Source organism: Carcharhinus amblyrhynchos, chromosome 1, assembly GCF_965287045.1.
Source record: "Carcharhinus amblyrhynchos chromosome 1, sCarAmb.v2.hapA, whole genome shotgun sequence".
In the NCBI taxonomy this organism is placed as follows: domain Eukaryota; kingdom Metazoa; phylum Chordata; class Chondrichthyes; order Carcharhiniformes; family Carcharhinidae; genus Carcharhinus; species Carcharhinus amblyrhynchos.
This window is the reverse complement of record NC_137324.1, coordinates 45,895,676-45,918,391: the sequence shown is the minus strand read 5'-3', so window position 1 is coordinate 45,918,391 and position 22,716 is coordinate 45,895,676. Positions and strand designations below refer to the sequence as shown.

Here is a 22,716-nt window from a genome sequence, read left to right as displayed (position 1 = left end):
TAGGAGGCAACAGGTTACTGTCTTTAGGACTGCGTCTTCTGGTTCCACATTCAGATTGGAGTGCTTTCAGAAGCTTGCTTTTGGTGGTGTTCTCCAGGGGTCTCTTTGAGGTCCACTGATCAGGTTACATCCAATCCTACTTATCCTATAGCAGTTTCAGAACCAACAGTGTTCATAGCAATCCAGTTTCGGGGGGAGTCCTAAAACAAGCATTTTGTTTCCCTAAAGGACATAACTGCTAGACAGGGATTGTGGCAGGTGGTGAGGGAACCGAAAAAAAGGGAAAAACATACTTGACATCATCCTCACCAACCTGCCTGCTGCAGATGCATCCATTCATGACAAAATTGGTAGGAATGGGCACCGTACAGTGCTTATTGAGATGAAATCCCATCTTCACATTCAGGATATCTTACATCATGTTGCGTGGCACTATCACCATGCTAAATGAATTGACTTTGAACAGATCTAGCAACTGAAGATCGGGCATCCATAAGGCATGTTGGGCCATCAGCTGCTGCAGAATTATAGTTAACTGTAATCTACATAATATTAAATAATATCTGAAGGTATTGGATACTGAAAAAGCTATGGACCCTGGCAATATTCCAGCAGTAGTCATGAAGATTGGTGCTCCAGAGCTTGCCACGCCTCCTAGTCACTATTATCTACCCGGCATTGTGGAAAATTCCCAAGCTATACCTTGTACACAAGAAACAGGACAAATCAAACTCGGCCAATTATTGCCCCATCAGTCCATTCTTTGTCATCAGCAAATTGATGGAATGGGTCATAAACAGTGCTATCAAACAGCACTTACTCAGCAATAATCTGCTCACGGACACTCAGGTTTGGTTCTGCCAGATCACTGTCCTCATTACAGCCTTGGTTCAAACAAGGACAAAAGAACTGAATGTCAGAAATGAAATGAGAGTGACTGTCCTTGACATGTTTGGATATCAAGGGGTGAACAAAACCTGGATGATATCCAGGCTTGGGCTGACAAGTGGCAAGTAAGCCACACAGATATCAGACAATGACCAACTCCAACAAGACAGGATCAAACCCATCACTCCTTGATATTCAATGGCTGTTTCCCCCACTATCAACATCCCGGGGTTACCATTGACCAGAAACTGAACTGGACTAGCCATATAAATATTGTGGCTACAAGAGCAGGTCAAAGGCTAGAAATCCTAAGGTGCATAATTCAGCTCTTGACCCCTCCAAAGCCTGTCCACCATTTACAAGGCACAAGTCAGCAGTGTAATAGAATGCTGTCCTCTTGCTTGGATGGGTGCAGCTCAAATGGCTTGATATCATCTAGGACAAAGCAGCCTACCTAATTGCTACACCGTCTACAAGCATTCAGTCACTCCACCACCAGCAAAATCGGCAGCTGTGTATGCCATTTGCAAAATACACTGCAAGATTTTACAGAGGTTCCTTAGGCAGCACCTTGCAAACTCATTCTATCTAGAAGGATGAGAGCACCATACATCTGGGAACATCAACAACTGGAGGTTCCCCTCCTTGTCACTTACCATCCTAACTTGGAAACATATCACCATTCTTTCACTATCGATGGGTCAAAATACTGGAATTCCTTTTCCAACAGCACCATGGGTGTACTTACAACTTATGGACTGCAGTTATTCAAGAAGACAGCTCACCACCATCTTCTGAATGGTAACTAGGGATGGGCAATAGATGCTGGCTGAGCCAACAATATCTATGTCCTGCAATTTTTTAAAAATCCCTAAAATATTTACACATACAGATCAACTCCTAACTTTGTAGTGGTATGCAGGCACAGTGATAAGCACTTCTGCCTCATAGTGCTAGGGACCTGGGTTCAATTCCAGCCTCGGGTCACTGTCCATGTGGAGTTTGCACATTGTCCCCTTGTCTACGTGAGTTCCCTCCATAGTCCAAAGATGTGAAGATTAGATGGATTGGCCATGCTAAATTGCCCTAAGTATCTGGGGAATAGCAGGGTTAAAATGTGGGGATAAGGTGATAGGGCCTGGGTGGGATTGTGGTCAGTGCAGACTCGATGGGCCAAATGACCTCCTGCACTGTCGGGATTCTATACCTTCACGCTCTAAACATTGCACTTCAAACTGTTGCAATTTGCCACAGAGGCAAGACAACCTTAAAATGTTTCATTCTTCAGAAATTTAGTCTTCTAATTGATCTCAGGAGTTGAGGAGTCACTACAATTACCTGAATGTGCCTGCAGCTCTGCACGGGAGCACTGGAATGGACAGGAGTAGTTCAACACAAATTCATCCTGACAGCTGAACATCACAACTGTACCTCCAGATTGCCCATCAGCAATGTTACAGAGCTCTATGATATCTAGAGGAGAGTGTGTGTGTGTGTGTGTGTGTGAGCAATTTCCAAGTTGACATCCTGGACCAGATTCGGCTTCCAATAATGATTAGAAACCGTTTGAATTTCGCTTTTTCGGTGGCTTATCGTATCACCTAAAAACCACAGCACAACTTGATAGCTGCTTTCTTGATTTCCTATCGTTTGGACAGAAGTCTTTTCCTCCTTTTCTGACTCGTGAAAATGACACTTGACGATGAGGCTCGGCTTCTAAAACAGGCATAAAAAGATCTCCGATATAACACCCAGGTAATCATTTACTTTACAGGTGACCAGCAACAGCCGGCTGGTCAACAACACCAACAAAAAGCAGCGGGAGGATGGAGGGAACCTTGCACCGTTGCCAACATGATTCTGCTTCATGTGATGTCCGCACTCATGCACTTTCCAGCAGGGGTCACTGGATGTCAATCAGGACTGGAAATCTTGGCTGACATTGTTTTTCCCCTTCCAGCAGATGTTGGAATGTTTTATTGCTGTTTGACTCAGGGAACTGAGCACAGCCCTGGAATCTAACGGGCCACCCCTGTGCTAGCTCCACACTGGGGTTAGTACATTCACACGGCGATTCTTCAGGGAAGGCCTATGTGTTCGCTGTATATCTACAAGACGCATTGCCAATGTAGAGATCCTGCAAAACAGGATGTATTGCCATGGTTAAACTGTCACAACATACTCCGATTTTGTTACTAAAATCATGCCAAAATATGTTTAATCTACACAAACATAAGCATCTATGAAAGCAAACTAATCCAAAACCATTTGTATAGATTTCCCATCAAGTCAGGACCACATCCTAGAACACATCTGGCAGCATTATTTGCATCAATAGTTACGCCCTGTCTTTATACTCCCTACATATTTATTTATTTGTGTCCGACTGTGTTTAATGTACACGCCTCAATGCAAATACAAACTCAGCATAAACTGCTCGTATTAATTACTCAGGCAGCAGTGAAACCTGTTGCGTAATGGTTTTTTTAAATGCTCTGTTTTGGTGGCCGCGAGTTGTGTTTTTTTTTCAATGTTTAACATATCTTTAATCCGTGGAACAAATTAAAAATAAAACCTCCAGCCACGGTTCTCTCTCTGGCCATACCACTCTTTCCTTTGCGGCGTTGGTTACTGTCAAAGAAAGCCATCTGCTTTCTCTATTTATGAACTGTCTGGATGTTTGATGTTTAAATATCTCAGCCTCCTGCACCCAGCGATCTGGCACTTTGTAACTTGCCACCACACCCAGTGCTCTCGTTGGTGTAAGTTTCCCATATGCTGAGATCAATAAGTCTTGGAGCTGTCACAATACGGTGACTTCCCCACGCTCCCCTCCGCCCCGAGCACCCACCCTCTCTCTCCATGTAAATATGTTCATTATCAGCCTTCCTGATCTCCAATCTGAGGGACAGACTATGTGTGGACAATTTAGAATGAGGGTCCAACGTTAAGAGTGTTCGTTTCCATCCTTGCCGTAGGTTGTTGTCCCATCACTTTAAACAAAATCGTGGGGGCGGTGGGGAGATGATTGGGAGTGGGATAGGGAGGGGGGAAGGGGATGGTGTTTGTGCTCCCTTTCCCCCTTTTTTTAAAATCAGATTTAAACGACTCTAGAAGCAGACAGAAATGGAGTGCTCGATGCATCTGATCGTCTCGTTCCCCTACTCGCCAAGTTTGCGTCGGGCAGCTTGCTCCTCTAGAAAAGGGGCAATCCGCTGAATTGACCAAAGCAAAACGAATAGAACAAAAAAAAATAAAAGTGTACGTTTAATCTGTGCGGATCCCAGGGATAGCTGAGGTTTCCTGTACAGTTGGATTGAGGAGGGATGTGTCCAGGCTGGTGGTGGGAGCGGGGTGTCAATGCACTCCCCCACCCCCCAGCCCCCCTCCCTGTGTTAGACTCCTGTCTCTTCTATTTATCAACAAATTGACGTCTATTTAGCAAATGGGAGCAGAGGTCTGGCTCTGTCAGACCAGGTTACGCAAGCGCCCCAGCGCTTTCCAGCCACTTGTTGCAATCCGAGGGTGATATTTAATGGTTGGCAGTAAATATGCGTGTGTGATATGTGCATATCTCTACGTTTGGATGTATGTTGCACGCTGCGAAAGGAACGCAGAGAGTCCCCAGCGGGATTGGATCGGGAATATCGAAATCCAAAAGGCAAATCTGGACGGTCCGGAGCGAATTACTCATGTGGATTCCGAACGAGGAAAGTAAAACATAGCAAGAAACACACACACACACACAAAAGATAGATCATGGTTGACAACGCGAGTATAGTGGCCAAAGCAACACTGGTGAGGGTGCTTTTTTTAAAAAAAATCATTTGTATGTAATATATACATTTTCTCTCCCCTTCTCTTTCTCTGGTCTCAGATCGCCCGGAGGCGTAACTCGGCAGCTCTCTCTCCCTCTCTCTCTCTCTGTAAATATTTTAATCAGGTTTGGCGGTGGGGGGAAGCGATTTTTACAGAGATAAAGTGTTACTAAACAGGAGTCGTGACAAGATCTGCAACCCGTCAAAGGAGAGAGAAGACAGAGAGAGAGAGCAAGAAAATGAAAGGGGAGATTGTTTAATCTGGGAAAAGAACAAGCGATTGGATTTTGGCAGAGAAAAAATATATATACACAGAGAGAGATAAAACAGAAGGCAGGACTTCAGGGAAATAAGTACTAAAACCCGATCGTCAGATAAAGGACGGGGCTTGGTTTCGTGTGTTGAATTTTGTTTCTCACGAAGGTAAATTGTACATTCTTAAAAGACAAAAAAAAGATCAGCGACGATAAAGCGTTGAAACTTGTGATGAGAGATCGCTGTGAGAGAGAGAGGAAGAGAGATGAAAAGTGTGGAAATGGTCGGCAGCGAGTTGAATAAATGAATGAATGAAAGAGAGGGGAAGTGCACGTTTGCCCCCTGAATCATTACCCCTAAGCCACCCCCCCCACCCCCGACCCAACCCTGGTACATGTTAAAAACAAGTTTTGGAGGGATCCAAACCAATCCAACTCTTATCCGTTTTATTTTTTTAAAAAAAGCAGGAGGTGATTAAGTTGTAGGAAATAAATTAAATGTAACATGGAGGGCTGGGTGGGGGGTGGACGCTATGTCTTTTGAGTATTTGAAAACAATCGCAACAGCTTTGCCGAGGCTATGCCTGGTGGTTGCCAAAGGATCACCGAGGGAAATCTGGCAGTATGGTAAGAATGTTTTTTTAAATAGAAAGATACTTCCTGTCGCCGGGGAAGAGACGGGAGTCCCGGTGTAACCCATTCTGGGATTCGCAGATAGGACTTTCCACTTACAAATGAGGATTTGTATCCTGTAATTTATTAGCGAGACACTTTTGGTCTGTAGTTTCTGCGAAGCTAACCTGGAAGTGTATTTTTATGAGTTGTTGAGGGGGGGGGGGGAGGCCGCGATATGCCGGAGTCACTTTCTGAAAACAGTGTTTAATGAGGGGCCGCACAATAGGAGCAGGTATTATTTAATTGAGTTTATGATAAAGAGTATTTTCGGTATACAGCGTTGCGTGCCAGCGAATAACAGTTAAAACAGATTGAATTGTTTTCTATCAAATTATTGGATGCCTTTTTTTTGAACAGCCCCCCCCACCCCCGCCACCACTCTTTCCTACCCCAAAATGGATAAACTTTTTTAGCCAGAAGAAATCACAGCGATAACGATTCGGAATCGATTACCCCGCGAGTTATGTTGAGAGAATGAATTGGTCTTTTACAGGGTTGGATTGTAGAGTGATCTGCGTGCAATCTTTTCGGCAACTGAGACTGAGCTACATGGATATGTGTATGTATGTGTAAGAAGCGGCGATTCGTTTCTTTCTCCCCAGAAAAAGGTGCATATTAAACTGGCATCAAATGTTTGAGGGTTTTTGAAAGTGCACTTTTGGATCAACTCTTGAGATTTTAGTTTCCAATCCCTGAGATAAATGTAATGGAGTTCTGCCACTCTGATAAGTTAACTGTCCAATAAAGTTCACTTAATTTCCTTTGAGTGTGTTGCAGTTTGGATTTAACTGGGGTTTGTGTAAATTGTTGTTAAAAGCGGATCGCAGGCGAAGTTTGATGAAAGTTGTCGGCATTACTTTTTTGTTGTTTCCCTTTCATTTGTACCAGCACCAGGGCTTAGCAGCCTCTAATGGACTCAGTCTGATCTCTTCTGGAAGTGCACACTACCAGGCTCCTCAGGGCATGAAGCTGGAAGCGGTGATGGAAAACCTGCAGAGGCAACAGCAGGCCAGGCTGGAGCTGGAGGAGAGGCAGAGGAAGGAGAGGGAGAGAGATGTGATACGAGCCGGAGGTGACAGCCAGCAGCAGCAGCAACAGCAGCAGCAACAAGCCATGACCGCAGCCGTCCACCAGCAACTGGCAGCAGCCCAGCAAGCAGCCGCCCTGGCAGCGGTCCGAGCCGCGGCGATGGCCGGCTTGGGAGACGCCGGACTCGGGTCGAGCGGGGCCCATCGGCCGCTGATCGCAGCGCCGCGCCGCCGCGTCCCCTCCGCCGTCTCTGATTCCGAGGAGGAAGAGGAGCTGCAGCGCGACCCCGAGCCCGGGCTGGACGAGGGGGCAGAGGAGAGGGACGAAGAAGAGGAGGGGGAGGAGGAGGAGGAAGACGAGGAGGAGGAGGAGGAGGAGGAGGAAAGCATGGAGAACAGTCAGATCCATCGCGCTTCCGGGGTGCCAGCCCCCGGGCAGACTCTCAAAGGTACCCCAGTGCAGCTCTCCAGGTTCGGGCAACACCACTACCCCCTCCCCGGTCAGTCTCACTCTCCAGTCGGGATCCCCCAGCAGTCGCAGTCCCAGCAGCAGGAGTGGACGTACGAGGAACAGTTCAAACAGGTAGGCGAACTCCACTTAATGCTGTGTTGTGATCTTGCTGTAGTTGCCTCCTCATTGCAAGGGGTACCGAGCATCCACTTCAGCTAGGCACGGCTCAGAGTTAGATCCTAGGACGTGACTCGCTGCTCGGGTGTGTTTGTATTGGACCATTGCAGCTAGCAGGGACCTATATACCACCCCTCCATTCTGAGTTTGTATTGTGTTTTATTGTGGGTGAACTCCTCCAGTAGGCGAATGTCCAAGTTTGTACTTTTTGCTGTGTGTTTGAAACAAGTGGGACATCCTAATGTTGGAGGATTTAGTTTTGAAGTGGTATTTCCTCAATTGAAAAAGCTGGGCAAATGTTGACATATAGATATAACAATTTAAGTTTGTACATTAATTGCACTTATAGATTGGGAGTACAGACTAATGGCTTTAAACTGTCCGTCGTTTGTGCTGTATATCATATTACTTTATACTGAAGAAAATCAAAGGTAAAATGTCTGTATCATGTAATTTGCAACAGGTAGTTTCCCTTGATTTCATGTTACTCTTCACTTTAACCGGTTTATACTGCTGATTAGATTAAATCTCTCCATACTCAAGACAGTGCCTAAAGAATGTTATGCCCCCGCCCTCTCCACAAGCTCATTGTCAAATGCTAAACATTTTTCACTGAAAAGTCAAATTACATCATAGTTAATTGTCTATCTTTGACTTTTCATAGTGCAATTTACAAAAAAAAATTCCCTTCCTGTTCTGTGCCACCGTGTTGATCAAGTGTGAGATCTGTGGCAGTAAGAATATACAATTTCTACCAGGACAGTTCCAATGTTATTTGTAGCAACTTTACATTCAATTTTTTTTAACACTTTCCCCTCTGCACATTAGATCAGTAGTCAGTGTTCTTCTTTCGCTAATGCTCAGAGGAGAGGAGATGTTACATGCTTAATGTTAAAACAGATCATTTGACTTTATGATGCATAAAATCCAGATTATCTGAAAATGCTATCCCAGATTCAATCCTGAGTTTGGCCAAGAAAGTCGAGGGTCACTTCTGACCAAAGCTGGAGGAAGTCACTCGTATATCCATTGTTATGGCATTGCAGTGAAAGTGTGAATTCACAAGACAGCCTGTGTCAATTTGTTGAGGCTTCCTTGAAATTCATTCAGAATAGCTGAGCTAAACAAACCAAGAAGGCTCCAGGTCTTTTCCAAATTTGATCATCTCAGTTATTGTGCTATTCAATGTGGTACATTATTTTTGGCATCTCTGAGCTAAGAAAGGAAGGATTGGCCCGGAATCCAAGAAATTGATGATGGAGTTATACATCATATACATTGTACAGAATATACATTGTACAGAATAGGCTGTGATTTGCTCAGTCAAATAGACTGCCAACAGTGCCAATGCTTACACATAAATATGAGCAACTTGAATGCAGTGCCAGAGAGTGGTGATAGCTGTGGAATTCTTGTGCAATGAAGAATCATCATTTTCAGAGGAGGAGGGGGAGGGATGGCAGAAACAAGAGCATTATTTTTTAAAAAGCAAACAAATGTATTTTCTTAATTTTAATCTTGCAATTATGAATTTTATTCAGCACCTTTAACAAAATGTTTCATGTTGTGGACAAACCCAAGTTAATTTAATGCTACATCACATAAAGCTTGTGCCTGGATTATTGTTTGTAGTCTGTAAACCATGTTGAATGACATTGTATCCTAATATGATGGAATCAGTTCAAGCAGACCTTAGTGCTCTATTTGCAACATTTTCATCCATACAGTACAGTCTAGTGAACTGGCATATGCTAACTTTTCAGGTGTACGCTGAAGCCCATATGTGTGCAACCTGAATGTGTATGAATATGTATATGCATACTGTTGTGTGTAGGATTTTGTTATGCCCTGATTCCTCTGCATTTCTGCATGTTCAGTCCTATTTTATACCTGAGTATAGCTAGATGCTACCTTTGTTCTTCTGTGTACACCACGGCTTTACTGTAATTCGTGACAATTTTCTGATGATTCTGCTACTTCCACACAATACATATTGCCCAGTAATAGTGATGTAAGTTAGCCAACATAGCCATGCTCATTAAAAATAGTAGCGTGATCGAGTAACTCAATTACATGGGCCTATATGCCGAATATCAAAAAACGTTTACATGCCAAGTAACGACAGCCCAACCTATTAAATGTGATCGCTGAGAAAACAGAGCAGTTCCAACAGGTCACAAGTAGTGGTTAGTCATGTCAGAAGCAAAATGTGGATGTTGAAATCTGAAATTAAAAAAAAATGCTAGAAATACTCTGAAGGTCTGTGCAGAGAAAAACATAATTAACATTTCAGGTCAATGACTTTTCATCATTTTGCAGTTCGTTGCATACTTTATTTTCTTGCCCATATATATTGGTGGAACAGATACACTTCAGTAACTTTCATGTGTCCTTATTATCAGCTGATATTAATGCAGTTAATTTACAAGGGATTTACTGCATTAAGAAGAGTTAGGTTAAATTAAGAACAATTGCTTTTTTTTTGCAGTTTGTGACAACAGTTCAGATCAGTGTCAGAGCAAGATTAGATGGGAGGAGAGATGATTTCAAATTTATTTCAAATGAGAATTTCCTTTGACTAATCCATTCAATTCTAGGTACTTTGTAAAAATATATCTCACTTGTAGGAAAGTGTTAACCCATCACACCTGCAAACATGAATCACAGTAGTATTTGTGAAATCCCTGCTATTTTATTCAAATTTGCTTTAATTCATCTTTGGGTCTATTTTTATATATCCCAGCTTGTAATATACATTCAAAATTTTTATGACCTTGAAAACGTCTTCATTTAGATAAGACAAAGCAATAACACTATAATATTCATAAATGGATGCTGTGACAATTATACAAGTTGTCAGTGGTTTACAGAGAACACCGACATGCTTGGGATTGCAAGAGTCCATTGAAAAATTGTGTACATCTAACAAAAGCACCAGCCTAGCTCTGTAGCTGCTTATCAGACCTTCTGATATTAAATCTTGCACACCAGAAAGTTCAAACTTTGATCCTCAGTCTGTACCATAGAATCATTTAAAGTTTTAAAGTTTATTTATTAGTCACAAGTAAGACTTACATTAACACGGCAATGAAGTTACAGTGAAATCCGCCTAGTTGCCATCGTCCAGTGTTGTTCGGGTCAGTGCACCTAACCAGCATGTCATTCAGAATGTGGGAAGAAACCGGATCACCTGGAGGAAACCCACACAGACACTGGAAGAATATGCAAACTCCACACAGACAGTGACCCAAGCCAGGAATCAAATTCGGGTCCCTGGTGCTGTGAAGCAGCAGTGTGTGCTACCATGCCACAATTCCTACAGTGTAATAGAAGGCCATTTGGTCCATCGAGCCGAAACTGACAACAATCCTCCCAGGCCCAACCCCGTAACCCCATGTATTTACGTTGCTAATTCCCCTGACACTAAAGGCAACTTAACACAACCAATCCACCTAACCTAACCATGATAGCTGAAGTTAAAGTGCAGCAATTGGCTTTGGCCTTTGTGGCCTGGATAGGGTAGGGGGAAGAAATAGCCAGGGTTTCTGTTCACGATCCAGTGACCCATGCTGAAAAATAATTAGACATCAGATCAGGAAAGAATTAGAATCGGCCTCAGTGCTCCCCCCACTACTGCCACCACATAAGCAAAGTGATTGTTGATGCTGTGAAGAGTGATCTGTAAAGATGACAACTTGAACAAGGTATCTGAGGATGCTGAGCATCCTTGAGCTGTTGCTCAACATAAGTGAGAGCCTTCAGTACAACAGGAGTGAAAGCTTGATAAAATAACATTCGGTAAACAAAACGATATCCACTTTACCTTGCATGTCTCAAAGCTGAGTGCCAGGGATTTGATGGGAATGGTGCAGGTTTAAGAAACTGAATACAAAAATTGAAATAGATATGCATTAGAATTAATTTGTGGTTGCCCATTTCATCTTTTATATTACTGGGCAAAGAAAGGAGGGACGACTAAGGCTGTTAACCAAAGCTATCAAAAAATGGTTTCCAGCAGTGTGGAACTGCTTTCCCATCTGCTTCTAATTTGCAAAGTACCAGGTATCAATTATAGGCTGAGCTTAATTTGACATGGAAAATGGAAGCACTAACAATCTCTGATCATTAGGATTATTTTGCAATACTTTTCTTCCTGACCTCTCCTTAGTATACATTGTTCATCAGGCTCATTTGGAATTGCTTAGGACTACATGTGAACTGTTGCTCAAAAGTGAGTATAACTGGAGGTAATTGTTAACAGAAGTTTGGCTTTTATACACACGTATCTGCTCCTTGTACTGGGAGCAAGATTTTACATAGAGTGTTGGGTGTCAGGTCTACAGAGTGCAAGATAAGGACTATTTATAAATTACACATTGTAAGTAATTGACAAAAGACACCAAAAAAGGAATTGGATTGATTGTATTGTATTCATTCTCTTTTGATTGGCAACACAATTAATCATAGAATCCCTACAGTGCAGAAGGAGGCCATTTGGTCTATCAAATCTGCACTGAATTAGAAACATTAGTATATTCAACAAAATTGCAAGTTCTGGATTGAAGTCAATCACATTGCTTGGGGTAGCCCAGTGTCACTGTATGTTGGCCCGGTGATTTTATTCTCTTACATTTTGTCTCTCCTCTCTTGAAAGTACTGAAATTTGATGATCATTCTCCATAAATTCCAGTTTCCTTATGTTGCCTTGCCTAAGTCATTATTTTTATTGTGTGAGCCATAACGGTACATGTTGGTTAACTAATTGACTGTGTGGGTATAGAGGATAGAGGTTAACTGGGAGAATGTAAGCAGCTCCAAACCTAGACTTATCCAATATCCAAACGCATTAAATAAAAAACAACAAAGGTGTAATTTCTGGAAACCATGAAACGATCATGCTGAGAGGATATTTCTCATCAAAAAGGAATCAATTACGAGGGAGGGCGGCATAAGTTCAGAAAAAAGAGTCTCCCATTTAAGGCAGAGATCAGGAGAAATTTTCTCTCTGAGCATTGTTAATCTTAACAATTCTTTACCTCTACCTTATTCTCAGTTCTGGAAATCATGAATTATGAGGGGCATGGACAGTGTGGATAGGGAGCAGCTGTTCTCCTTTATTGAAGAGTCAGTCATGTGGGGACACAAGTTCAAAATGAAGAGGGAGAACGTTTAGGGGGGACATGAGGAAAAATCTTTTTACCCAGAGGTAGTGATGGTCTGGGATGTGCTGCCAGAGAGGGAGATAGAGGCGGTGTGCCTCACGTCCTTTAAAAAGTACCTGGATGAGCACTTGGCATGTCATAACATTCAAGGCAATGGGGCAAGTGTTGGTAAATGGGATTGGGTAGGTAGGGGGAGATGTTTCTTACCCGATGAGCAAAAGGGCTTCTCCTGCAGTGTATGATTCTGTGTAAAGCAGAAAAACCCAAAAACCTCACAGCATGTTACTAGGCTTCTGTCAACAGGACAGACAAGCTGCACAGATCTGAGTGAGCTGCTGCTTGTTTGTAGCTTCCTCTGTTTTTGGTCACTGGATAGTGTTTAGAAATAGTGGTCCTGTGGCTGATATTTCCTCTCCCTAGCCTGGGGTCGCTGTGACCCATTATGACTCTCGAACGGACGCCCAACTGGGCAAAATGAATTCCAAACCCTTTCTACACCACGCAGTGCAGAGTCTGTGAGCTATTAAAGTGCACTTGAATAAGCTGACTGTGTCTGATTCAAACAGGGTAAAATGACACAGAGATGTTGTCACAAAGGCATTATGTTACATTAATTTTAAGAGTGGATGCGTCACCCACAGAGTGAATACTGCTTGAGATCATAGCTGCATTTTAATCACTTCACCATTGGTGGTCGTGCCTTCAGTTGTCTAGGCCTTGAATTCTGGAATTTCATCCCCAAGCCTCTTCACCTCTCTTTCCTCTTTTACGATTTGAAGTTTATTTATTAATGCCACAAGTGAGCTTACATTAACACTGCATTGAAGTGACTGTGAAAATCTCCAAGTCGCCGAACTCCGGCTCCTGTTCAGGTACACTGAGGGGGAATTTAGCATGGCCAGTGCACCTAACCAGCACATCTTTCGAACTGTGGGAGGAAACCGGAACACCCAGAGGTAACCCACGCAGACACGGGGAGATGTGCAAACTCCGCACAGATCCAAGCCAGGAATCGAACCTGGGTCCCTGGTGCTGTGAGGTAGCAGTGCTGACTGCTGTACAGCATGACACTTCTTAAAACCTACTTCTTTAATGAAGGTTTTGGTCATCCCCCCTAATGGATCCTAATGTGGGGCTTGGTGTAATTTCATTATGTTAATGCAACTTTATGAATATAAATTGTTGTTGTGAGAAATAACATAAGCAAAAGGAGAATGAGGAGTCTATTCAGCCCCTCAAACCTGCTCTGCCATTTAATAAGATCATAACTGATTTGATAGTGGTCTCAACAGCACTTTACTGCCAGCTCTTTTTACTCCTGAGTCTCTGAGTAAATTAAAACTCTATCCACTTCAACAATTATTATATTCATTGACCCAACCTCCATTAATTTGATTTGGTTTGATTTATTATTGTCATATGCATTAGTATACAGTGAAAATTGTTTCTTGTATGCTATCAGAAAAAGCACACCATACATAGAGAAGGAAAGGAGAGAGAATGCAGAACTAGCTGGGGTAAATGCCAGCGGTATGGGGATAGGGCCTGGGGGGGGTCAGATTGTGGTCGGTGTGGATTCAATGGGCCAAATGGCATTCTGCACTATACGATTCTATGATTTTCTGATTCAGTCATAGCTAAGTTGCAGAGAAAGATTATCTTAATGCGAGATAGGTCCATTTTAAAGTCTCATGGCAGCAGGGAAGAACCTGTTCTTGAGCCAGTAGGTATGTGCCCTCAGACTTTTGTATCTTTTTCCTGCTGGGTGAAGGTGGAAGAGAATATGTCTTGGTTGCATGGGGTCCTTGATTACGCCGGCTGCTTTTCTGAGGCAGAGGGAAGTATAGACAGAGTCAATGGATGGGCAGCTTGCTTGCATGATAGACTGGGCTTCATTCACGACCCATTGAGTTCCTCGTGGTCTTGGACAGAGCAGGAGCCATACCAAGCTGTGACACAACTGGAAAGAATGCTTTCTATGGTGCATTTGTAAAAGTTGGTGAGAGTCATTGTGAAAATGCCAAATTTCCTTAGTTTTCTGAGAAAGTAGAGGTATTCGTGGGCTTTCTTAACTATAGTGCTGGCATGGGGGAACCAGGACAGGTTGTTGGTGATCTTGATACCTAAAAACTTGAAATTCTCGATCATTTCCACTTCATCCCCATTGATGTAGACAGGGGCATGTCCTCCATACGCTTCCCAAAGTCAATGACTACCTCCTTTGTTTTGTTGACATTGAGGGAGAGATTACTGTCATCACACCAGTTCACCAGATTCTCTATCTCTTTCTTGTACTTCGTCTCGCCATTGCTTGAGATCCAACCCACTATGGCAGTGTCATTAGCAAACTTGAAAATCGAGTAGGATGGGAATTTGGTCACACAGTCTCAGGTGTAGAAGGAGTATAGTAAGGGGTGGAAGACACAGCCCTGTGGGCACCGTGTTGAAGATGATTGTGGCGGAGGTGTTGTTGCCTATTCTTACTGATTGCTCTTTGGGATAGAAAATTGCTAAGATTAATAACACTCTGAGAGAGGAAATTTCTCCTGATCTGTGTCTTAAATGGAAAACTTCTTATAGAATCATACTATCATAAAATCATCCAGTGCACCAACTCATGAGAAACACCTGATCTCCCACCTATTCCATTTACTAGCATTTGGCCCATAACCTTGAATGTTATGACGTGCCAAGTGCTCATCCAAGTACTTGCTATAAGATGTGAAGCAGTGTGCCTCTATCACCCTCCCCAGGCAGCGCGTTCCAGACTGTCACCACCCTCTGGATAAAAAGGGTTTTCCTCACATCGCCCCATGCCTCCTGCCTCTCACCTTGAACCTGTGTTCCCATGTGACTGTCCCTTCAACTAAGCTGCTCCTTATCCACTCTGTCCAAGTCCCTCATAATCTTGTGCACCTCGATCAGATCACCCCTCAGTTTTCTCTGTTCCAACAAGCGTATCCAACCTGTCTTCATAACTTAAATGTTCCATCCCAGACAGTATCCTGGTGAATCTCCTCTGCACCCCATTCAGTGCAATTACATTCTTCTGATAACGTGGCGACCAGAACTATACACAGTACTCATGCTGTGGCCTCACCAAATTCGGTAAAACTCCAACATGATTTCCCTGCTTTTGTAATCTATGCCTTGATTGATAGACAAGTATCCCATATGTCTTTTTCACCACCGTATTTACATGCCCTTCTGCCTTCAGAGACCTGTGGACAAACATACCAGGTCCCTTTGTTCCACAGAACCTCCTCATGTTATGCTGTTCATTGTCAAATTCCTCCTTCCAAAGTGTATCATCTCACACTTTTCAGGGTTAAATTCCATCTGCCACCTGTCTACCGATTTGACCATTCCATCTATATCTTCTCGTAGCCCAAGACACTCACTGCCAAACACATGGCTGAACCTCAGTGTCTTCCACAAGTTTACTAATCCTGCCTCCCAATTAGTCATCCTTGTTGGTTATGTAAATGACAAATAATGGAGGGCCAAACAGAGATCTCTATGGTATGTCACAGGTCTCTGGCTTCCAGCCAGTAAAGCAGCCTTCTGTCTTTCATAACTTTTCTGAAATCCAATATGAACTACGTCAACTGCACTAGCCTCATCGACACACCTGGTCACCTCCTCAAAAGATTCAATCAGATTTATAAGGCATGACCTCCCTGTGCCGAAGCCATGCTGATTATCCGTCAGTAAGCTTTGTCTCTCCAAATGGTGATAGATGCCCTCCTTCAGAATTGTCTCCAATAGTTTCCTTACCACTGAGGTGAGACTCACTGGTCTGTAGTTCCCTGGCTTAACTCCTTATTCTGAAATTGTGCTCCCCAGTACTTGATTGCTGAATGGAGGGAAATGTTATCTCAGCAACTACCTTGTCATCCCCCTCAGAATCTTATACCTTTCAGTAAGATCACATCTCATTCTTCTAAACTCTGGTGCATATAGGTCCAGCTTATTATCTTGTTATGAATGCTATATGGATTCTGATGAAAAATCCCCAGTTGTCTGTATCCCCTTGGCAGAATATCATCTATAATCTTATCTATGTCATTGGTATCCACATGGGCAAACACAACTGGACCTTTCCCTTCCCACTCCAAGTTCCTGTCTAGTTCCTGGGAGACACTGTCTTCCCTGTTGGCATACAGCAAGCAGCACAGTCTTCAGGACTCATACGCATTGTTGTATATAACAGTATCAGTGCCCTGAAATGTAAAGTCCCCAACTACTGCTATATTCCCTTCCACTCCCCCAACTTGAATGATGCCAAACCATGGCATTGCGGGCCAGTTTTCCCCTCTTCCCAGGAGTCTTTGCTCTTGTCCACATAAGCGGCACAAACCTCGTTACCTGTTGGACAGCTGCAAGGACTGAGGCTCCTCCAGCGTCGCCTTCTGGATCCCCATACCTGTCCCTGACCACAGGCTATCTAATGTCAGTATCCAAAGTTCTGACTCCGAGCTAGAGTTCCACAAGCTGCTAAGAATTACTGCTGATGTGGTTGCTGTGGATCACACCAGATCCCACATGTTACAGCAGCATCACATCACCTACCTTGCCATCTCTATTTTAAGCTGTTCAACTAATTAGTATTTCATTTTTTAAAATATTATTCAATGATTATTTGTTGGTGTATTAAGTAGTTTAGCCATTTAAGCTACCAATTTAAATCAGTGCTTAAATCCCCTCCACCATAGCTTAAACTACTGTCCCAGTTCAGAGAAACAAAATTATGTACAGGATTTTCCAGCCTTGCTAATCCCGCAACCATAAAATCCTGCCCAAGATTAACGGACCTTCCCATTGTCTGCCCCTCACTGCTCTGATTCCTATGGTGGGCGGGGTGGTAAATCTCACCAACTTAGCTGCTTTCCTAACTAATGCCTCAACACCACAGCTTTCAGGTCTCACTGTTTCTCACCATTCCTTTACTTGTAAAAGTCCCGAACAACACCTTCTCCTTCAGTATATGAATTCCCTCATTCAACAAATTTCTAAGTTCCCGTTTTGACCAAGAGAGCATGCCCTCCACCCCGGAAGCCTATACCCGAGGTTACCTACAGACCACAATCAATAAGGACAGGCACAGCACTTCCTCCACGATCATCCTCAACACCAGCGCTCCAAGGCTGTGTCATCAGCCCCAGCATGATGGCTCAGTGGTTAGCACTGCTGCCTCAAAGCACCAGGGACCGGGGTTAGATTCCTGGTTTGAGTCACTGTCTGTGTGGAGTTTGCACTTTCTCCTTGTGTCTGTGTGGGTTTCCTCTGGGAGGTCTGGTTTCCTCCCACAATCTGAAAGACATGCTGGTAAGGTTCATTGACAAGAATAGGTACCAAAGTGTGGCGACTAGGGTGATTTCAGAGTAATTTCATTGCAGTGTTATTGTAAGCCTTACTTGTGACTAATAAATCAGCTTTAAAAAAACTTTTTACGATACTCCTTATACACCTATGACCGTGTGGTCAAATTCCCCTCCAACTCGATTTTCAAGTTTGCTGATGACACCACTGTAAGTGGGTCATATCTCAAACAACGATGAGGCAGAATACAGGAATGAGGTAGCGAATCTAGTGAACTCGATGCAACAACAATAATCTCTCCCTCAATGTCAACAAAATGAAGCAAATAGTCATCAACTTTGGGAACTGTAGTGTAGACATGCCCCTGTCTACATCAACAGGGATGAAGTGGGAATGGTCAAGAACTTCAAATTTCTTGGCGTCTAGATCACCAACTAACTGTCCTGGTCTCTTCACACCAATGCGACAGTTAGGGAAGCCCACCGATGCCACTACTTGCATAGAAGGCTGAGGAAATTTGGCATGTCAGCTACAACTCTGAACAACCTTTATAGATGCACCATAGAAAGCACTCTTTCTTGTTCCATCACAAGTTGGTATGGCTCTTGATCTGTTCAAGACCACAAGAATCTACAAAGGGTCATGAACAAATCTCTATCCATCACACAAACCAGCCTCCCATCCATTGACTCTGTCTACACTTCCTGCTGACTCAGAAAAGCAGCCAGCATAATCAAGGACCCCATGCACACCAGACATTCTCTCTTCCACCTTCTTCCGTTGGGAAAAAGATACAAAAGTCTGAGTTCATGCACCAACCGACTCAAGAACAATTTCTTCCCTGCTGCCATCAGACTTTTGAATGGCTCTGCCTTGTATTAAGTTGATTTTTCTCTACACCCTAGCTATGACTGTCATATTACACTCTGCACGCTCTCCTTTCCTTCTTTATGAATGGTATGCATTGTCTGGTTAGTGTGTAAGAAACAATACTTTTCACTGTTTACTAAAATGTGACAATAATAAATCAAACTAAAACATCACATCAGATCAAATCAAAAATTGAAGCTGTGCTGCATTGAGTTGGCCTCCATGCTACTTCCTCTGAATGGGAGATTCTACAACTGCAATACCTACTGGGTTGAAACACTTCAGCATGGCCCTTCTCTTCATTGCTTCCCTACTGGCAAGGTATTCTTTAATTACTTTTGACAGAAGTTGGCATAAAACTCAAAAAGAAAATGGATAATAAGAATATTGGATTAAATTGGGGCATGACTCCAACAGTGTGCTGTTTAAGTTAAAGCTGCTTGCAGGTCACAGCTACAAGTTCACCTTTGTTCAGAATTTAGTCCGAGTCCAATGCTTTCTAGGCTGACCCCAACCCCCTCCTTTCTCCATCACCCATAAATATCAGCTCATTATGTTGGCATTACCCTATCCCACTCCAAGCTCTGCTTATCCATCAGCACTAACGCTGCTGACCTGCCATCTTTCTGTCTGATTTCAGGGAAGTAATTGAAGGGAACTGCCATTGAAGCTCCTTATTCTCCAGCTGAGTCCAGTGCCACTGACATCCGGTTTTGTGGCTGAGCATCAGGATGCGTTGACCAATGCAGATTTTCTCTTAAGTCCTATACGAAGCCCCAGCAACCAGAAAGTGGCCGTAAATGGTGACTCCTAGGCAACTGTGCACATACAGGCTTGAATGTGTCCAGTTATATATCTATCAGTGGTGAATCAGCCTCACAGTATCAAAGTGATTACATTCAATTCGACCAGCCATCTTTGGCAATGTTGCAGAACCAATTTAGAAAGCAGTTGTGCAATATGTCATGAGAAAGATTAATCTAGCTCTGATGAATGTTCAATCAGAGTAATCTAACTTAGATTATTTTAGAAGTAACAAGCAGATTTATTTAGTTTCATTCACCTAACTGATTTTTTTAATTAGATGTTTTTAACATTTTCATTAAGTACTCTGTTCAATTCTAGGAAAGCAGCAGACTTAGCCAAATCTGTCTTGACGAGGCTCTGTTTTCCTGCCGGATTCTATTTTGGGGTTTAAACATGTAACTAAAAATTGCAATGAAATTGTAGTGCCATATTTTTGATTTGATTTGATTTATTTTTGTCAAATGCATTAGTCTACAGTGAAAAGTATTGTTTCTTATGTACTGTACAGACAAAGCAAACCATTCATAGAGAAGAAAATGAGAGAGCGTAGAATGTAATGTTACAGTAATAGCTAAGGTGTAAAGAAAGATCAACTTAATGCGAAGTAGGTCCATTCAAGTCTGATAGCAGCAGGGAAGAAGTGTTTGAGTCGGTTGGTACGTGACCTCAGACTTTTGCATCTTTTTCTGATAACATAAGAACATAAGAAATAGGAGCAGGAGTAGGCCATCTAGTCCTTCGAGTCTGCCCCGCCATTCAATAAGATCATGGCTGATCTGTCGTGGCTCAGTTCCACTTTCCCGCCCTCTCCCCATAACCCTTAATCCCCTTGCTTATCAAAAACCCATCAACCCGCGTCTTAAAAATATTTAGCGAGGCAGCCTCCACCACCTCAACGGGCAGAGAATTCCAGAGATTCACCACCCTTTGAGTGAAGAAGTTCCTCCTCAACTCTGTTCTAAACCGCCCCCCCTTTATCTTGAGGCTGTGCCCCCTAGTCCTACTGTCCTTTCTGAGCGGGAAGAGTCTCTCCACCTCGATCCTATCCATCCCATTCATCACCTTATATGTCTCAATGAGATCTCCCCTCATTCTTCTAAACTCTAACGAGTACAAGCCTAGTTTATTCAGCCATGATGGACGAATGTGGAAGAGAATATGTCCAGGGTGTGTGGGGTCCTTAATTATGCTGGCTGCTTTTACAAGGCAGTGGAAGTGTAGACAGAGTCGATGGATTGGAGGTTGGTTTGCGTGATGGATTAGGCCATGTTCAGGATCTCTTGTAGTTTTTCGCAGTCGTGGGCAGAACAGGAGCTGTACCAAGTTGTGATACAACCAGAAAGAATGCTTTCTTTGTTGGATCTGTAAAAGTTGGTGAGAGTTGTAGCTGATGTGCCAAATTTCCTTCGTCTTCTTAGAAGGTAGAGGCATTGGTGGGCTTTTTTAACTATAATGTTGGTGTAGAGGGGCCAGAACGGTGTGTTGGTGTTCTGAACATGTAAATACTTAAAGCCTTCGACCATTTCTACTTATCTCTGTTGATATAAACAAAGGCATGTTGCCCACTACGCTTCCTGAAGTTGATGACAATCTCCTTTGTTTTGTTCCTTTGAGGGAGAGATTATTGTCATCACACCAGTTCACCAGATTCTTTATCTATTTCCTGTACTCTGTCTCATCATAGTTTGACCCACTATGGTGGTGTCATCAGCAAACCTGAAAATCGAGTTGGAGGGGAATTTGGCCACACAGTCATAGGTGTATATAGAGTATATAGTAGGGGGCTGAGAACACAGCCTTGTGAGACACTGATGTTGAGGATGATCGTGGAGGAGGTGTTGCCTATCCTTACATTTCTGCATGTGATTGATTCTGCTGTCAGCCTTAGTTCAGGGATCTGTGCAATTTTACCATCTCTACCATTTCATTGAATCCCTACAGTGCAGAAGGGGGCCATTTGGCCCGTCAAGCCTGCACCGACCACAGTCCCACCCAGGTCATATCCCCTTAACCCCATGTATTTACCCTGCAAATCTCCTTAACACTATGGGGCAATATACCATGGCCAATCAACCTAACCCCGCACATCTTTGGACCGTGGGAGGAAAACTGAGCACTCAGGGAAACCCACACAGACACGGGGAGAACATGCAAACTCCACACAGACAGTGACCTGGCACTATGAGGCAGCAGTGTGAACCACTGTGCCACTCTCTCTCAAATATCTCTATCTAATAGTGAAAAAAAAAGAAAAGAATAAAATGGAGAGAGTGAGGACAGGGAGAAGGAACAAAAGCTATGGTGGGATAGATGGTGGGAAAGACTGAGGGAATTGTTTGAGATGGAGGGTCTAAAGGTTTGGTTATGGAAACATTGAGATATGAACAGCAAGAACATGGTCAAAGATGAGGGTAACAAGAATCAAAGCTGAGTGCTTTTTTGTTAGATATCACAGCAGCATCAAAACGGAGAGAGTTACTAATATTGTTCTACGCAGCGGGAGTTTAATGGCCTAAGAGTGGTCTCCAATGATGGAATGGAAGACGTGGTGGCAAGGAGAAGCCCAGTGTTAATGCCAATGGATAGTACCTTTGGCCACCTGAGATTGGAAATGATTGCTTAGGTTGGGTGGGATGAGGCCCTAATAAGATTTGAAGGTTAGGGTGAGATTGCAAAGTCATCTTGCTGACATGTGGGTAGCCGTGGAGCTTAAGGAATATTGGAATAATAAGGGTTGCGCTAGTATGCAGTGGGGCACATGGGATGTGATATATTGAATGAGTTGAAGCTTGTGGAGGGAAACCGGCTTGGGGAGCATGAGAAAAGTTATATTTTGAGGCAATAAAGATGTGGATTTTTAATTGAGTGGCAGGGTGGTGGCAGTGAAAACTGCAGCCTTACTGATGGAGCACTAATGGAAAGTGAATGGGACATGAGATTCCTTGTGTCAAAGCTCAACCAGATTTGGTAGCTAGGAGACAAATGGAGTCAAGAACAGTGATGCTAGTGGCAGGCAAAAAACTGGTTCCAGTTTCAGCAATATTAGATCCGAGGAAACGTTAGTGTATTTAGGTCTTGACGGACAGGCAGTTGGAGAATATAGCAACAGCTTTTGGATGCATGGAGGAGGCAGATTAAAATATTATTGCCAACTGTGATAAATGATATTGTCCTCAGCTGTGTCTCAACAATGAAGAGGAAGGAGCCAAGGATGGATGATTGATCAGATGATGTTTGTGATGGTTGAGAGGCTCTGTAAATATG

The 22,716-nt window shown here is 43.2% G+C and overlaps 1 protein-coding gene across 7 annotated transcripts in view; it reads left to right on the top strand.

Annotated features, from left to right (window-relative positions):
- Positions 1 to 4,461: 4,461 nt before the first annotated feature.
- Positions 4,462 to 22,716, top strand: part of LOC145360709 (AT-rich interactive domain-containing protein 3A-like) — a 435,037-nt gene continuing 416,782 nt past the window's right edge. For 3 of the 7 annotated variants that reach the window (XM_080216294.1, XM_080216205.1, XM_080216117.1), the window contains exons 1-2: positions 4,462 to 4,686; positions 6,524 to 7,246. In XM_080216294.1, the coding sequence (XP_080072420.1) occupies positions 4,648 to 4,686; positions 6,524 to 7,246 (762 nt within the window). In that variant the 5' untranslated portion in view covers positions 4,462 to 4,647. Of the gene's footprint in view, positions 4,687 to 4,927; positions 5,130 to 5,516; positions 5,588 to 5,789; positions 5,868 to 6,127; positions 6,195 to 6,523; positions 7,247 to 22,716 lie in introns of those variants that run through there. The other 4 variants (XM_080216443.1, XM_080216366.1, XM_080216519.1 and 1 more) reach the window with 4 other exon arrangements.